This window comes from Xenopus laevis, chromosome 7L, assembly GCF_017654675.1.
Source record: "Xenopus laevis strain J_2021 chromosome 7L, Xenopus_laevis_v10.1, whole genome shotgun sequence".
Taxonomy (NCBI): domain Eukaryota; kingdom Metazoa; phylum Chordata; class Amphibia; order Anura; family Pipidae; genus Xenopus; species Xenopus laevis.
The window spans coordinates 139,430,701-139,446,350 of NC_054383.1; the positions used below are offsets into that span (position 1 = coordinate 139,430,701).

At 44.7% G+C, this 15,650-nt stretch overlaps 1 protein-coding gene across 5 annotated transcripts in view; it reads right to left on the minus strand.

Moving 5' to 3' along the window:
• Positions 1 to 15,650, minus strand: part of LOC108705066 (ephrin type-B receptor 2) — a 66,990-nt gene that overhangs the window by 11,211 nt on the left and 40,129 nt on the right. For all 5 annotated transcript variants that reach the window (XM_018241849.2, XM_041569938.1, XM_018241852.2 and 2 more), the window contains 3 exons: positions 10,987 to 11,142; positions 5,794 to 6,129; positions 1,748 to 1,872 (listed from right to left, as the gene is read on the minus strand). In XM_018241849.2, coding sequence (XP_018097338.1) covers positions 1,748 to 1,872; positions 5,794 to 6,129; positions 10,987 to 11,142 — 617 coding nt within the window. The remainder of the gene's footprint in view (positions 1 to 1,747; positions 1,873 to 5,793; positions 6,130 to 10,986; positions 11,143 to 15,650) is intronic.

Genomic DNA, 15,650 nt, shown 5'->3' on the forward strand with positions numbered 1-15,650 from the left:
AAATGGGAAATATTATTATTTATAAGCCCCGCCCACTCCCCCCCACCCAACTCTCACCCTGAGGGTCCTGCCCCTACCCCCCAGCCCATGGGTGCCTATATAGAAGGTTAAATCGGGGGGCGACTTGGGACAATGGGGGTACTAGGCTTATACTGTCCCACTCCCTGTTCTGCTGACGAGCAAGTAGTAAGACCAGGCCCAGACTCTGTATAATGAGCTGCTCCTTATCTCAAAGACTCAAACAGACCTCAGCTTAGGTTGCGGGGGAAGGGTTATAGACGCAGCTCAGTATCAGCATTGGAACAAGTTACCCTGTTTGGATCGTGCTGTGGGAATCCCATAACCTGACTGCCCTTACAGTAAAGAACCCCTTCCTATGCTGATGGTGAGATCTCCTTTCCTCCCCACCAATGAATCACTTATTCCCCTCTCTTGGTAGGGAATCCCATAACCTGACTGCCCTTACAGTAAAGAACCCCTTCCTATACTGATGGTGAGATCTCCTTTCCTCCCCACCAATGAATCACTCATTCCCCCTCTCTTGGTAGGGAATCCCATAACCTGACTGTCCTTACAGTAAAGAAACCCTTCCTATGCTGATGATGAGATCTCCTTTCCTCCCCACCAATGAATCACTCATTCCCCCTCTCTTGGTAGGGAATCCCATAACCTGACTGTCCTTACAGTAAAGAGCCCCTTCCTATGCTGATGGTGAAATCTCCTTTCCTCCCCACCAATGAATCACTCATTCCCCCTCTCTTGGTAGGGAATCCCATAACCTGACTGTCCTTACAGTAAAGAACCCCTTCCTATGCTGATGGCGAGATCTCCTTTCCTCCCCACCAATGAATCACTCATTCCCCCTCTCTTGGTAGGGAATCCCATAACCTGACTGTCCTTACAGTAAAGAACCCCTTCCTATGCTGATGGCGAGATCTCCTTTCCTCCCCACCAATGAATCACTCATTCCCCTCTCTTGGTAGGGAATCCCATAACCTGACTGTCCTTACAGTAAAGAACCCCTTCCTATGCTGATGGTGAGATCTCCTTTCCTCCCCACCAATGAATCACTCATTCCCCTCTCTTGGTAGGGAATCCCATAACCTGACTGTCCTTACAGTAAAGAACCCCTTCCTATGCTGATAGTGAGATCTCCTTTCCTCCCCACCAATGAATCACTCATGCCCCCTCTCTTGGTAGGGAATCCCATAATCTTACTGTCCTTACAGTAAAGAACCCCTTCCTATGCTGATAGTGAGATCTCCTTTCCTCCCCACCAATGAATCACTCATGCCCCCTCTCTTGGTAGGGAATCCCATAATCTTACTGTCCTTACAGTAAAGAACCCCTTCCTATGCTGATAGTGAGATCTCCTTTCCTCCCCACCAATGAATCACTCATGCCCCCTCTCTTGGTAGGGAATCCCATAACCTGACTGTCCTTACAGTAAAGAACCCCTTCCTATACTGATGGTGAGATCTCCTTTCCTCCCCACCAATGAATCACTCATTCCCCCTCTCTTGGTAGGGAATCCCATAACCTGACTGTCCTTACAGTAAAGAACCCCTTCCTATGCTGATGGTGAGATCTCCTTTCCTCCCCACCAATGAATCGGTCACCCATTTACAAGCTGAGCTGGATTCAGAGGTTCAGACAGTTTTTGCCCCAATGAGTACAGACCCCAGTGTACCCCTACTTTATGTCCCAATTGTAACACCCCCCCATATTTGCCAAGAGCCCGACGTACCTTCTCATAATAGAGGAGCTCGTAGTCGAGGATGATGCCGTTGGGCTGGTCGGGTTGGGACCAGGACAGGGTGATGCTGTCGATCGCGCGGGTCACAAGGTGCATGATGGAAACACTGGATGGAGCTGCAATGGGGGAAGAAACAAGAGATTTGGGATCATTAGGGAAGGAAGGTGCAACTGCCCCAGATCTCCGCTAATTAAACTCTATGGGAAGAAGTCACAGGACGGGAGGAAGATACAGACTGACGGGTGTTTAGGGGATCATTTAAGTCCTGGGTGAGAGAATATACAGTGACCTACTGAGTGTGGGGCCCCCCAATATATTCCAATAAGTGACCCTAAGTGATGTGTGTGTGGCACATTGTGTATCATCTGGGGCATCTCAGAACCAGCCCATTCCTTCTATTGGGAACCTCGGGGCACCCTACAATACAACCCGATTCCCTATGGAACATTACTGGGGTTCAGTCTAGGAGTAATTTAACATTTCAGTCCATGGGGCAGATCCAGGCTCCTGATTGGCTTATGCTGTGATGCACGATGCAGCCCTGGATTCCCATTCGCTCGCCCTGTTATTATTGGGCCCCATTTGTTCTGATAGAATCTCATTATAAGGAAATGACAGGTGGGAGGGGCCACTCATCAGTGTACAAAATATCCCCCCACATTAACAGCCAATCAGCTTTGTCTGAGTCTCTGTGTCACTGACCCCGGGGCCACAGAACATGCGACTCTGGAACATACAAGTGACATGAGGCCTCTGCTCGCTGAATGGTGTTACAGCCTCTGTGATTAGTAGTACTGAGAGGCAGCGATTGGTCCCATCAACACCCTACACTGGTGCTGACAGTAAGTGAGGGTGTGAGTGAGTAAATGAGGGTGCGAGTCAGTAAATGAGGGTGTGAGTGAAGGTGTGAGTGAGTGTGTGAAGGTGTGAGTAAGTGAGAGTGCGAGTGAGTAAATGAGGGTGTGAGTGAGTAAGTGAGTAAATGAGGGTGTGAGTGAGTAAATGAGGGTGCGAGTGAGTAAGTGAGGGTGTGAGTGAGTAAGTGAGGTGTGAGTGAGTAAGTGAGGGTGCAAGTGAGTAAGTGAGGGTGCAAGTGAGTAAGTGAGGTGTGAGTGAGTGAGGGTGCAAGTGAGTAAGTGAGGGTGTGAGTGAGTAATTGAGGGTGCGAGTGAGTAAGTGAGGGTGTGAGTGAGTAAATGAGGGTGTCAGTGAGTAAATGAGGGTGTGAGTGAGTAAGTGAGGGTGTGAGTGAGTAAATGAGGGTGTGAGTGAGTAAGTGAGGGTGTGAGTGAGTAAGTGAGGTGTGAGTGAGTAAGTGAGGGTGCAAGTGAGTAAGTGAGGGTGCAAGTGAGTAAGTGAGGTGTGAGTGAGTGAGGGTGCAAGTGAGTAAGTGAGGGTGTGAGTGAGTAAGTGAGGGTGTGAGTGAGTAAATGAGGGTGTCAGTGAGTAAGTGAGGGTGTGAGTGAGTAAATGAGGGTGTCAGTGAGTAAGTGAGGGTGTGAGTGAGTAAATGAGGGTGTGAGTGAGTAAATGAGGGTGTGAGTGAGTAAATGAGGGTGCGAGTGAGTAAGTGAGGGTGTTAGTGAGTAAATGAGGGTGTGAGAGAGTAAATGAGGGTGTGAGTGAGTAAGTGAGGGTGTGAGTGAGTAAGTGAGGTGTGAGTGAGTAAGTGAGGGTGTGAGTGAGTAAGTGAGGTGTTAGAGAGTAAATGAGGGTGTGAGTGAGTAAGTGAGGGTGTGAGTGAGTAAATGAGGGTGTGAGTGAGTAAGTGAGGGTGTGAGTGAGTAAGTGAGGTGTGAGTGAGTAAGTGAGGGTGTGAGTGAGTAAGTGAGGTGTGAGTGAGTAAGTGAGGGTGCAAGTGAGTAAGTGAGGGTGCAAGTGAGTAAGTGAGGTGTAAATGTAAAAGAGGGTGCAAGTGAGTAAGTGAGGGGGTGAGTGAGTAAATGAGAGTGTGGGAATTCAGTGCCTCTGATCTACATGAAGTAGTTTGTGGGCGGGTCCAACAGGTGGAGGTGTTAGTACAGAGTTTTCCTTCCTCACACACTTCCGCGGGGATTCTCCTCTGGCCACTGCTGGGATCACAAGGAATTCCCTCAAATCAGCGTGGAAAATCCCTTTGTTCCGGCAACATGAGTAACTGTCACTGTATCAGACCTGGAAAATTGCTTTAAATCCCTGGCGCCACGGTCCAATCTAGTTAAAGAGCCGCGAGTTCTTCTGCCAAGCACCAGGGTCACAACTCCCACCAATCAGACTCAAAATCTACATAAACTAGTTCTGTTCCCACACTGACCGGCCCTTTATTTGCCCCATTACCAACAGCTTCATGTCCCTGTGGGGCAGATATACAGTAACAATGTCTGTGTGTGGGGCAGATATACAGTAACAATGTCTGTGTGGGGCAGATATACAGTAACAATGTCTGTGTGGGGCAGATATACAGTAACAATGTCTGTGTGGGGCAGATATACAGTAACAATGTCTGTGTGGGGCAGATATACAGTAACAATGTCTGTGTGGGGCAGATATACAGTAACAATGTCTGTGTGTGGGGCAGATATACAGTAACAATGTCTGTGTGGGGCAGATATACAGTAACAATGTCTGTGTGGGGCAGATATACAGTAACAATGTCTGTGTGGGGCAGATATACAGTAACAATGTCTGTGTGTGGGGGCAGATATACAGTAACAATGTCTGTGTGGGGCAGATATAATTGGGGCAGAATACAGTAACAATGTCTGTGTGGGGCAGATATACAGTAACAATGTCTGTGTGGGGCAGATATACAGTAAACAATGTCTGTGTGTGGGGCAGATATACAGTAACAATGTCTGTGTGGGGGCAGATATACAGTAACAATGTCTGTGTGGGGCAGATATACAGTAACAATGTCTGTGTGGGGCAGATATACAGTAACAATGTCTGTGTGTGGGGCAGATATACAGTAACAATGTCTGTGTGTGGGGCAGATATACAGTAACAATGTCTGTGTGGGGCAGATATACAGTAACAATGTCCCTGTGGGGCAGATATACAGTAACAATGTCTGTGTGGGGCAGATATACAGTAACAATGTCTGTGTGGGGCAGATATACAGTAACAATGTCTGTGTGGGGCAGATATACAGTAACAATGTCTGTGTGGGGCAGATATACAGTAACGATGTCTGTGTGGGGCAGATATACAGTAACAATGTCTGTGTGGGGCAGATATACAGTAACAATGTCTGTGTGTGGGGCAGATATACAGTAACAATGTCTGTGTGTGGGGCAGATATACAGTAACAATGTCTGTGTGGGGCAGATATACAGTAACAATGTCTGTGTGGGGCAGATATACAGTAACAATGTCTGTGTGGGGCAGATATACAGTAACAATGTCTGTGTGTGGCAGATATACAGTAACAATGTCTGTGTGTGGGGCAGATATACAGTAACAATGTCTGTGTGGGGCAGATATACAGTAACAATGTCTGTGTGGGGCGGATATACAGTAACAATGTCTGTGTGTGGGGCAGATATACAGTAACAATGTCTGTGTGTGGGGCAGATATACAGTAACAATGTCTGTGTGTGGGGCAGATATACAGTAACAATGTCTGTGTGTGGGGCAGATATACAGTAACAATGTCCCTGTGGGGCAGATATACAGTAACAATGTCTGTGTGTGGGGCAGATATACAGTAACAATGTCCCTGTGGGGCAGATATACAGTAACAATATTTAGGGGCCCCCTCTGTCACAAAGCAGCTGACTGGAGTCAAAAGAATGTAAGCTCTTGTGAGAAAGGCCCTCTGATTCTCTCTTTATTGTTTAACCTTCTCTGCTGAACCCTTGTTTGTTATCAGCTCATGTAACGCACTGGGCACCCCTGTACCCCCAGTCCTGAGCTCAATGAACAGGTACAAGAAAGGCTTTGAATCCTAAGGGCCCCTCAGTATGGAGCCCCAGTTCCAGGCACGGGATAGGGTGAACTAGTTGGCCAATAGGAAGGGAACAGGGGGGACAATAAAATATAGATAGGGGGGCACTTACCTGCTTGGTTGGTGGTGATATTCACTGAGGAAAAGTGGGGGGAGTAGGGACTCTGGTCAGTGACCCCATTAACCGCCTGGATCTCGAATGTGTACTGGGTGTGAGCCAACAGATCACTGATATAAACTCGGGGTTCCATCAGTCCCAGCTGACGTGGGGCAAACTGCACGTTATCTCCACAGCGAGTGCAAGCTCCTCGGCCCGAACCACAGCTCTTGCAGATGATATTGTACACAAGGTCTTCTCTGCCCCCCGAATCTCTGGGAGGTGCCCATTCCAGCATCAGGGAGGTCTCATTCACACTGGAGATGACATTCTGGGGGGCGGATGGGATTGCTGCAAGGGAGAAAGAGAACATATTGGGGTAATAGTCAGCTCTGGGGGCAATATAAGGGCTGCCTGGCAATGTTCGGGGTACATCTCTTCCAGACCTGAGCAAAGGTTCCTCCATTTCTGGGGGAGCCGTCATTTAAGTGACTGGAAAAGCGGTTCATAGATAATTCTTTGCAGTACCATTTCCCACCACTATGGGCTAAAAGGCAGTGTTTCCCATTGGCCTGCAAAGGAACAGCGCCGGTACATAGAAGGATCACCCGCACACAGGAGTTTAGTTAAGCAGGACAAGCCCTTGCAATTTTATTGACTGCAGTGCACTGCGTTCCATAAAACCGCACTGCGTTCCATAAAACCGCACTGCATTCCATAAAACCGCACTGCGTTCCATAAAACCGCACTGCGTTCCATAAAACCGCACTGCGTTCGATAAAAACGCACTGCGTTCCATAAAATCGCACTGCGTTCCATAAAACCGCACTGCATTCCATAAAACCATAAAACCGCACTGCGTTCCATAAAACCGCACTGCGTTCCATAAAATTGCACTGCGTTCCATAAAATCGCACTGCGTTCGATAAAATCGCACTGCGTTCGATAAAATTGCACTGCGTTCCATAAAATTGCACTGCATTCGATAAAATTGCACTGCATTCAATAACATTGCAAGGGCTTGTCCTTAACTAAACTCCTGTGTGCCGGGGATCCTTCTATGCACCTTGGCTGGGTGGTCGCCGATTCCCCCATCACTGAGCACCAGGAAACTCTGCTGAGGTTTGTGAGATGTGCGGTTTTTCCAAATTGGCTTGAAAGGAACAGCGCCCCCATCTGATCTGCTGATAAGTGTGTGACATGGAATCGCTTTTGTACCCCCAGAAACAGCAGGAAGTCAGTTAAAGGACAAGTATCCTCTGTTTTATCCTCGGTTGTCTCCCATTTATTTTTCCATGTCCAACTGGAACCAGTTCTGACCCGATTGTATTGGGCCCAAAACACAAGATCATAGTGTCCAGCAAAATTAGTCCCATTGCTGTATCTAGTCTAGCAATTCTAAGCAATACAAAGCCCCTCCCTCCTGTTATATGTTGGGCTCAGCTCACAAGCAGGAAGTAGAAAACACACTTGTGGATATTAGTAACTACTGCAGCCCCTCTCCTGGAATTAATATAAAGGGCTGCAGATCTCTGTGCCTTTAATGCTGAATTAGCCATAAATATTGGCCTGTGACCCATTGTAGCTACAAAACTACACTTGCCAGCAGCCCTCCAAAACACGGGGTTGTAGTGGGACACAAGTTCTTGAACTTTCTCCCTCCCTACTGCACCCGGTGGTACCAACGTTACTGCAGCCTCACTGAGTAACTCTTTATTTATTGCTGCCCCTGACTGGCACTACCACAGACACTGGCACACAATCAGAACATGATGTTGGCACAGGAGGAAAAATAAGGGGCAGGAAAGTTTGCTTTATTACTCACGGTGCAACTCTAGTACCATAAACAGAGAAGGACAAGAATGGGCAGAGTAGTAGAGAAACAGGATGAGTATTAAAGACATTGGATGAGTAGTAATGACATGGAATGAGTAGAATTGACACGGAATGAGTAGTAGAGACACAGGATGAGTAGTAGAAACACGGAATGAGTAGTAGAGACACAGGATGAGTAGTAGAAACACGGAATGAGTAGTAGAGACACACAGCATGAGCAGTAGTAACACAGAATGAGTAGTAGAGACACAGGCTAAGTAGTAGAAACAGGGAATGAGTAGCAGAGACACAGGATAAGAAGCAGAAACAAGGAATGAGTAGTAGAGACACACAGGATGAGCAGTAGTAACACAGAATGAGTAGTAGAGACATAGGATAAGTAGTAGAAACACGGAATGAGTAGTAGAGACACAGGGTGAGTAGTATAAACTCAGAATAAGTAGTAGAGACACACAGGATGAGCAGTAGTAACACAGAATGAGTAGTAGACATGGGATGGGTAGTGGAGACACAGAATGAGTAGTAGAGACACAGGATACGTAGTAGAGACATGGGATGAGTAGTGGAGACAGGGAATGAGTAGTAGTGTCATGGGCAGACCAGTACTAACACGTAATGAGTAGTGGAGACGCTGAATAATTAGTACACCAAGGGTTTGGGTAGTAGAGACAGTATATGAATAACAGAGACATGGGTGAGTGGTAGAGATACGGGACAAATAGTAGAGACAAAGGATGAGTAGTAGAGACACGGGATGAGTAGCCCGAGAAATGGAATGAGTAGTAGAAACAGGGTATTGCCTAAAGACAGTGGTATGTCTTATACTGAAGGAGGTACTCAACAATCTGATGGGCAAACATGATCCTGAAGGGGAACAAAAGAGAGAAGCAGAACTAGTGCCAGCCAGTAAGGGCTGAGAAAGGGGATGAGTAGAAGAGACATGGGCACAGCAGTATTAGAGTATTAGAGAAAGGGCATGAGTACTAGAGACACGGAATAAGTAGTAGAGACAGGGAATAAGTAGTTGAGACACAGAGTTGGGGAGAGTGGATGAGTAGTATAGACACAGAATGAGTACTAGAGACAGGGGATTAGTAGTGGAGACAGGATGAGTAGCAGAGACAGCAGATAAGTAGTAAAGGGGATGAGTAGTAAAGACAGGAGTTGAGAAGTGGAGACACAAGATGAGTAGTAGAGAAAGGGGAGTAGTAGAGAAAGGGGATGAGTACTGGAGACAGGGGACAAGTAGTAGAGACACAGAATTAGTAGTAGAGTCAGGGAATGAGTAGTTGAGACACAGAGTTGGGGAGACAGTGGATGAGTAGTATTGACACAGAATGAGTAATAGAGAAAGGGGAGTAGTAGAGAAAGGGGAGTAGTAGAGAAAGAGAATTAGTAGTGGAGACAGTAGCAGAGACAGCGGATAAGTAGTAAAGGGGATGGGTAGTAGAGAAGAGATGAGCAGTAGAGACAGAATAAGTAGTAGAGACAGGGGATGAGTAGTAGAGACACGGGATGAGTAGTAGAGAAATGGGGTGAATAGTAGAGACAGCAGATGAGTAGTAGAGTCAGTGGATCAGTAGTAGAGGCACAGAATGATAAATAGAGACACAGAATAAGTAGTGGTGACATGGGATGAGTAGTAGAGAAGAGATGAGCAGTAGAGACAGAATAAGTAGTAGAGACAGGGGATGAGTAGTAGAGACACGGGATGAGTAGTAGAGAAATGGGGTGAATAGTAAAGACAGCAGATGAGTAGTAGAGTCAGTGGATCAGTAGTAGAGGCAGAGAATGATAAATAGAGACACAGAATAAGTAGTAGTGGCATGGGATGAGTTGGGTGAGTAGTAGAGACAGGGGGAGAGTAGTCAGGACATGCAATGGGTAGTAGAAACACGGGATGAGTAACAAAAACAGGTATGTGTCAGACAGAAGTAGAAGTCATGTTTGACTCAGGAGCGGTGCTAGTTCCAGTCAGCGAGGGCCCCAGATGACCCAGATTGGGGTGAAAGGGGAGTGGCTAAGGCAGAGGTGCCGGGAGCTGATAAGACGTAAGAATAAGGAGCAAGCGGCCAATCAGACTGTGACACAGGGAATCCCTAAATGTTGGTGAAAACTTCACTCAACTTCACCCAATTTGCCATTCGGCTAAATGGGAACCTGATACCAGCCGGCACCAGCAGGTACCCCTGCCCCCCAACCCACCCATTGCCTCTGTATAAAATTCCCACAGCCAATCATCTGCTCATATTCACATCTGGTACCATATCAGCACATACTATATAGTCCTGGTACCATATCAGCACATACTATATAGTCCTGGTACCATATCAGCACATACAGTATACAGTCTTGGTACCATATCAGCACATATATAGTCCTGGTACCATATCAGCACATATATAGTCCTGGTACCATATCAGCACATATATAGTCCTGGTACCATATCAGCACATATATAGTCCTGGTACCATATCAGCACATATATAGTTCTAGTACCATATCAGCACATATATAGTTCTAGTACCATATCAGCACATATATAGTCCTGGTACCATATCAGCACATATATAGTCCTGGTACCATATCAGCACATATATAGTTCTGGTACCATATCAGCACATACAGTATACAGTCTTGGTACCATATTAGCACATACATAGTCCTGGTACCATATCAGCACATATATAGTCCTGGTACCATATCAGCACATATATAGTCCTGGTACCATATCAGCACATATATAGTCCTGGTACCATATCAGCACATATATAGTCCTGGTACCATATCAGCACATATATAGTTCTAGTACCATATCAGCACATATATAGTCCTGGTACCATATCAGCACATATATAGTCCTGGTACCATATCAGCACATATATAGTTCTAGTACCATATCAGCACATATATAGTTCTAGTACCATATCAGCACATATATAGTCCTGGTACCATATCAGCACATATATAGTCCTGGTACCATATCAGCACATATATAGTTCTGGTACCATATCAGCACATATATAGTTCTGGTACCATATCAGCACATATATAGTTCTGGTACCATATCAGCACATATATAGTTCTAGTACCATATCAGCACATACTATATAGTCCTGGTACCATATCAGCACATATATAGTCCTGGTACCATATCAGCACATATATAGTTCTGGTACCATATCAGCACATATATAGTTCTAGTACCATATCAGCACATACTATATAGTCCTGGTACCATATCAGCACATATATAGTCCTGGTACCATATCAGCACATATATAGTCCTGGTACCATATCAGCACATATATAGTTCTGGTACCGGTATGAGAACATTTAACAGAATTACAGTTCTGCTGGGGTGGTACTTACTAGTGCAGGGCATCTGTAGTGGGTCTGAGTCAGACCGGTAGTAGCCAGTCCGGCACACACAGTTGGTGGCCCCCTCAGAGGTGGTGCGGCTGTTGATTGGACAGTGGAGGCAGCTGTCGTCCCCCTGATTGGCCTTGAACATCCCACTGGGACAGTCTGTGGGGAGAGAAGAGGAATCAGTGAGAGCCCAGGCAGCACAGCATTGTCTGCTATAGACTCACAGTGTTTGATGGATCAGGGTCAGTGTCTCACTAACACCCCCCCCTCTTCCTATTTTATAATAGTCACTGGCCTGACAACTGCCCCAGGGGTCATGTAATGTGGGTCACCCCTGCCCCCTCCATATGTCACACGTATGTTATCTCTCCCTCTCATATATGAGATATGATTCTGTATAGATTCACTATGTGATTTGTCTCCTCCACTGATATATATTGTACTTTTATATATATTGTACTTTTATATATATTGTACTTTTATATATAGTGTACTTATATATTGTACTTTTATATATATATTGTACTTTTATATATATATTGTACTTTTATATATATATTGTACTTTTATATATATATTGTACTTTTATATTTATTGTACTTTTATATATATTGTACTTTTATATTTATTGTACTTTTATATCTATTGTACTTATATATTGTACTTTTATATATATTGTACTTTTATATATTGTACTTTTATATATTGTACTTTTATATATATTGTACTTTTATATATATTGTACTTTTATATATATTGTACTTTTATATATATTGTACTTTTATATATATTGTACTTTTATATATATTGTACTTTTATATATATTGTACTTTTATGTATATTGTACTTTTATATATATTGTACTTTTATATATATTGTACTTTTATATATATTGTACTTTTATATATATTGTACTTTTATATATATTGTACTTTTATATATATTGTACTTTTATATATATATTGTACTTTTATATATATTGTACTTTTATATATATATTGTACTTTTATATATATTGTACTTTTATATATCGTGTACTTATATATTGTACTTTTATATATATATTGTACTTTTATATATATTGTACTTTTATATATAGTGTACTTTTATATATAGTGTACTTTATATATATTTTGTACTTTTATATATATTGTACTTTATATATATTGTACTTTTATATATTGTACTTTTATATATATTGTACTTTTATATCTATTGTACTTTATATATATTGTACTTTTATATATATTGTACTTTTATATATATTGTACTTTTATATATAGTGTACTTTTATATATATTTGTACTTTTATATATATTGTACTTTTATATATATTGTACTTTTATATATTGTACTTTATATATATTGTACTTTTATATCTATTGTACTTTTATATATATATTGTACTTTATGCACTATACAGCGCTGCGGCTCCTTAACAGCACTTTACAAATAAAGTTATACATACATACTCACACACACACACTCTTATAAACTCACACACACACTTGCACTCAGGCACACTCACACACACACACATGGTACCAACCAGCATCCACCAACCATCTCTCAGCAGCAGCTATTGCTCAGTTGTAAGCCCCACCCTCTTACTGTGCTGTCTGCAGTATGGCATCTCCCTCACGTGTACAAATACAAATATACAGGGAAGGAATTTTCTGGGCACAGAAAGGGTTACATGCTGATGTGTTCTGGGTACAGTATAAATGTTATTGATTTTGGGGGGGGAGGGCTCAGAATGGATTTAATCACCTTCCTTCCCCCCCCCCCGGTGCAGGCCGTGTCCCTACACAAACCTCCGCAGTACAAAGTGGAAATGACACAACTTTGGGGCAAATTCACTATGTGCCGAAGCGCCTAACGCTAGCGTAACTTCTCTAGTGTAACTTCGCACCCTTACGCCTGGTTTATTTGCGCAACGGACGCAAATTCACTAACGCGCGCAGTGTACTGAACGCTACCTTTTACGCCAGACTTATTTCGCCACCTCAGACCAGGCGAAGCGCAATAGAGTAGATAGGGATTGCTTCAAAAAAAAGTTCAAATTTTTTCTAAGTCCCAAAATACGCTGGCGTTTTTTCTATATTATGGGTGATAGGCTGAAAAAGATTGAAATTTTTTTTGGGGCTCCCCTCCTTCCCCCCTACATTTCCTGACTCATGGCAACTAACCTATACAGTGGGCACATGTGTATAAAACATTTTATTTGATGTTTTGAAGGTTTCCCAGGCATTTGTAGTGCAGATACGTGTTCCTCCATTGAAATTTGAATTTGGCGCCGTATGCAAATTAACTATCGCTAGCCAATCAACACTAGCGCAACTTCGCAACCTTACGCTACCCCTGAGTGCAACTTCGGATTTTAGTGAATTTGCGAAGCGCTGGCGAAACTACACCTGGCGAAGTGCGGCAAAGTTACGCCTGACGCAACTACGAATCTTAGTGAATTTTCCCCTTTATCTCCCAGGGCTGGAAATATCCCAAAATCCAATTTTCTGCTCCACAATGAAACAGCTCCTCCCTTTTACTTACCCTTTATTTAGAGCCCTAATTAACAAGGTGACCCCTTTACACACACCATAGCGCCCCGTGATATTAGCGGGGCCCACTGCCTCCCCCTATGAATCCTGGGGGAATATCATTCTGCTTAATCCTTTCCTACCAGAAGCACCGCAGCTCTGTCCAACATACAGAAACATATTCGTTATTATTCACCCCAACACCCCGCACCCTTAGCTCCTCCCCTCCCCTAAATACAGACTGGCCCCCACATTCTGCCATAGAGACCAGGGTATTAGTGCCAAGGGCAACAGGGCTGGGGGGAGATAGGGGGGCAGTAAGGGCTGGGGGGAGACAGGGCTTGTTGGGCAAAGTTGCACCAGGCAGACAGTTCAATTGGGGCAACTGCCATCTGTACCCCATCCCCCCATTTAGGGATCCACTCACTCACACTGAGCTGAAAAAGAATCTGCCCGGGGGTTGATCCCAGTTTAACCCCATTATGTAGATATTGAGTATTACCCCATTATATATATATTGAGTATTGCCCCATTATGTAGATATTGAGTAGTGCCCCATGTTGATATTGGAGGGTCCTTTCCTGGAATCTGCCCAATTACCCCCCCCCCCATTCCCTGGCTCTGGGATTGCAGGGGGTCCCAGGCAGGACTAGTTTCATATGTTCCCAGGGCTAGTGATGCCCCCACAGCAGAAGCCACTCTCTCTGCCAGAAGGGCCCCCAGAAAACATGCCACCCCTACAGGCAAGGGTTAAACTGGCAGTTTTACACGAGGAGCAGCTGTAACAAGCGAGGGTTAAACTGGAAGTTTTACATGAGGAGCAGCTGTTACAGGCGAGGGTTAAACTGGAAGATTTACATAAGGAGCAGCTGTAGCAGGCGAGGGTTAAACTGGCAGTTTTACATGAGGAGCAGCTGTAACAGGCGAGGGTTAAACTGGAAGATTTACATAAGGAGCAGCTGTAGCAGGCGAGGGTTAAACTGGCAGTTTTACATGAGGAGCAGCTGTAGCAGGCGAGGGTTAATGTGGCAGTTTTACATGAGGAGCAGCTGTAACTGGCGGATACTATAAGGTTTAGCCCAAAACACCCAGTGTGGTCTGACCCTAAAAGGTACAAAGTCTGCTCCTCGCTCATAAAATCCCAATTAAAGAGGGGAGTTTCCTATGGGGGGGGATGTGGGGCAGGTGAGCGACACATCAGAGCTGCCCAAACAAAGAGCCTTTTCATCCAGCAACTCCCTGCAACTCCCTCCACTCTTATCTGCTCTCTATCTCAGCCCCATAAATAACCACATTAAGGGCCCCTAAGAGCTTCTCTAACACCAGTCGTAAAGTTGACAAATTTGCGGGGGCCTGAGGGGGCACCATAAATCCCTCCCTCGTATTTATCCTGGCTGGGACATCAATGGGGCACATTCCCAGTATCACCCACTTCCCTAACTGGGAGCCAGAATGGATTTAACCTCTTCATTGCCAAAGTCTCACTGGCTGGTGCCTGATGTGACTGCGGTTACAAGAGATTTGTTTTGTTAATGTCATGTTCCGTGTCACACGCGTGTTTCATTCACTCCTCCCGGGACCTCATCCTGCGTCATCTGTGATCAGCACCCTGGGCAACATACACTTGTCTGCTGTGGGACACTGATGGGAATGGGACATTAGATTGTAAGCTCACTGGGGCAGGCACTGGTGGGAATGGGACCTTAGATTGTAAGCTCACTGGGGTAGGGACTGATAGGAATGTGATAGGGACCTTAGATTGTAAGCTCACTGAGGCAGGAATTGATAGGACTATGATAGGGACCTTAGATTGTAAGCTCACTGGGGCAGGAGTTGATGGGAATGTGATAGGGACCTTAGATTGTAAGCTCACTGGGGCAGGAACTGATGGGAATGTGATAGGGACCTTAGATTGTAAGCTCACTGGGACTGATGGGAATGTGATAGGGACCTTAGATTGTAAGCTCACTGGGACTGATGGGAATGTGATAGGGACCTTAGATTGTAAGCTCACTGGGGCAGGGACTGATGGGAATGTGATAGGGACATTAGATTGTAAGCTCACTGGTGGGTATGATGGATAGTACAGCACTTCAGAACATGTTGGCGTAATGGAAATGATGAGGGGAT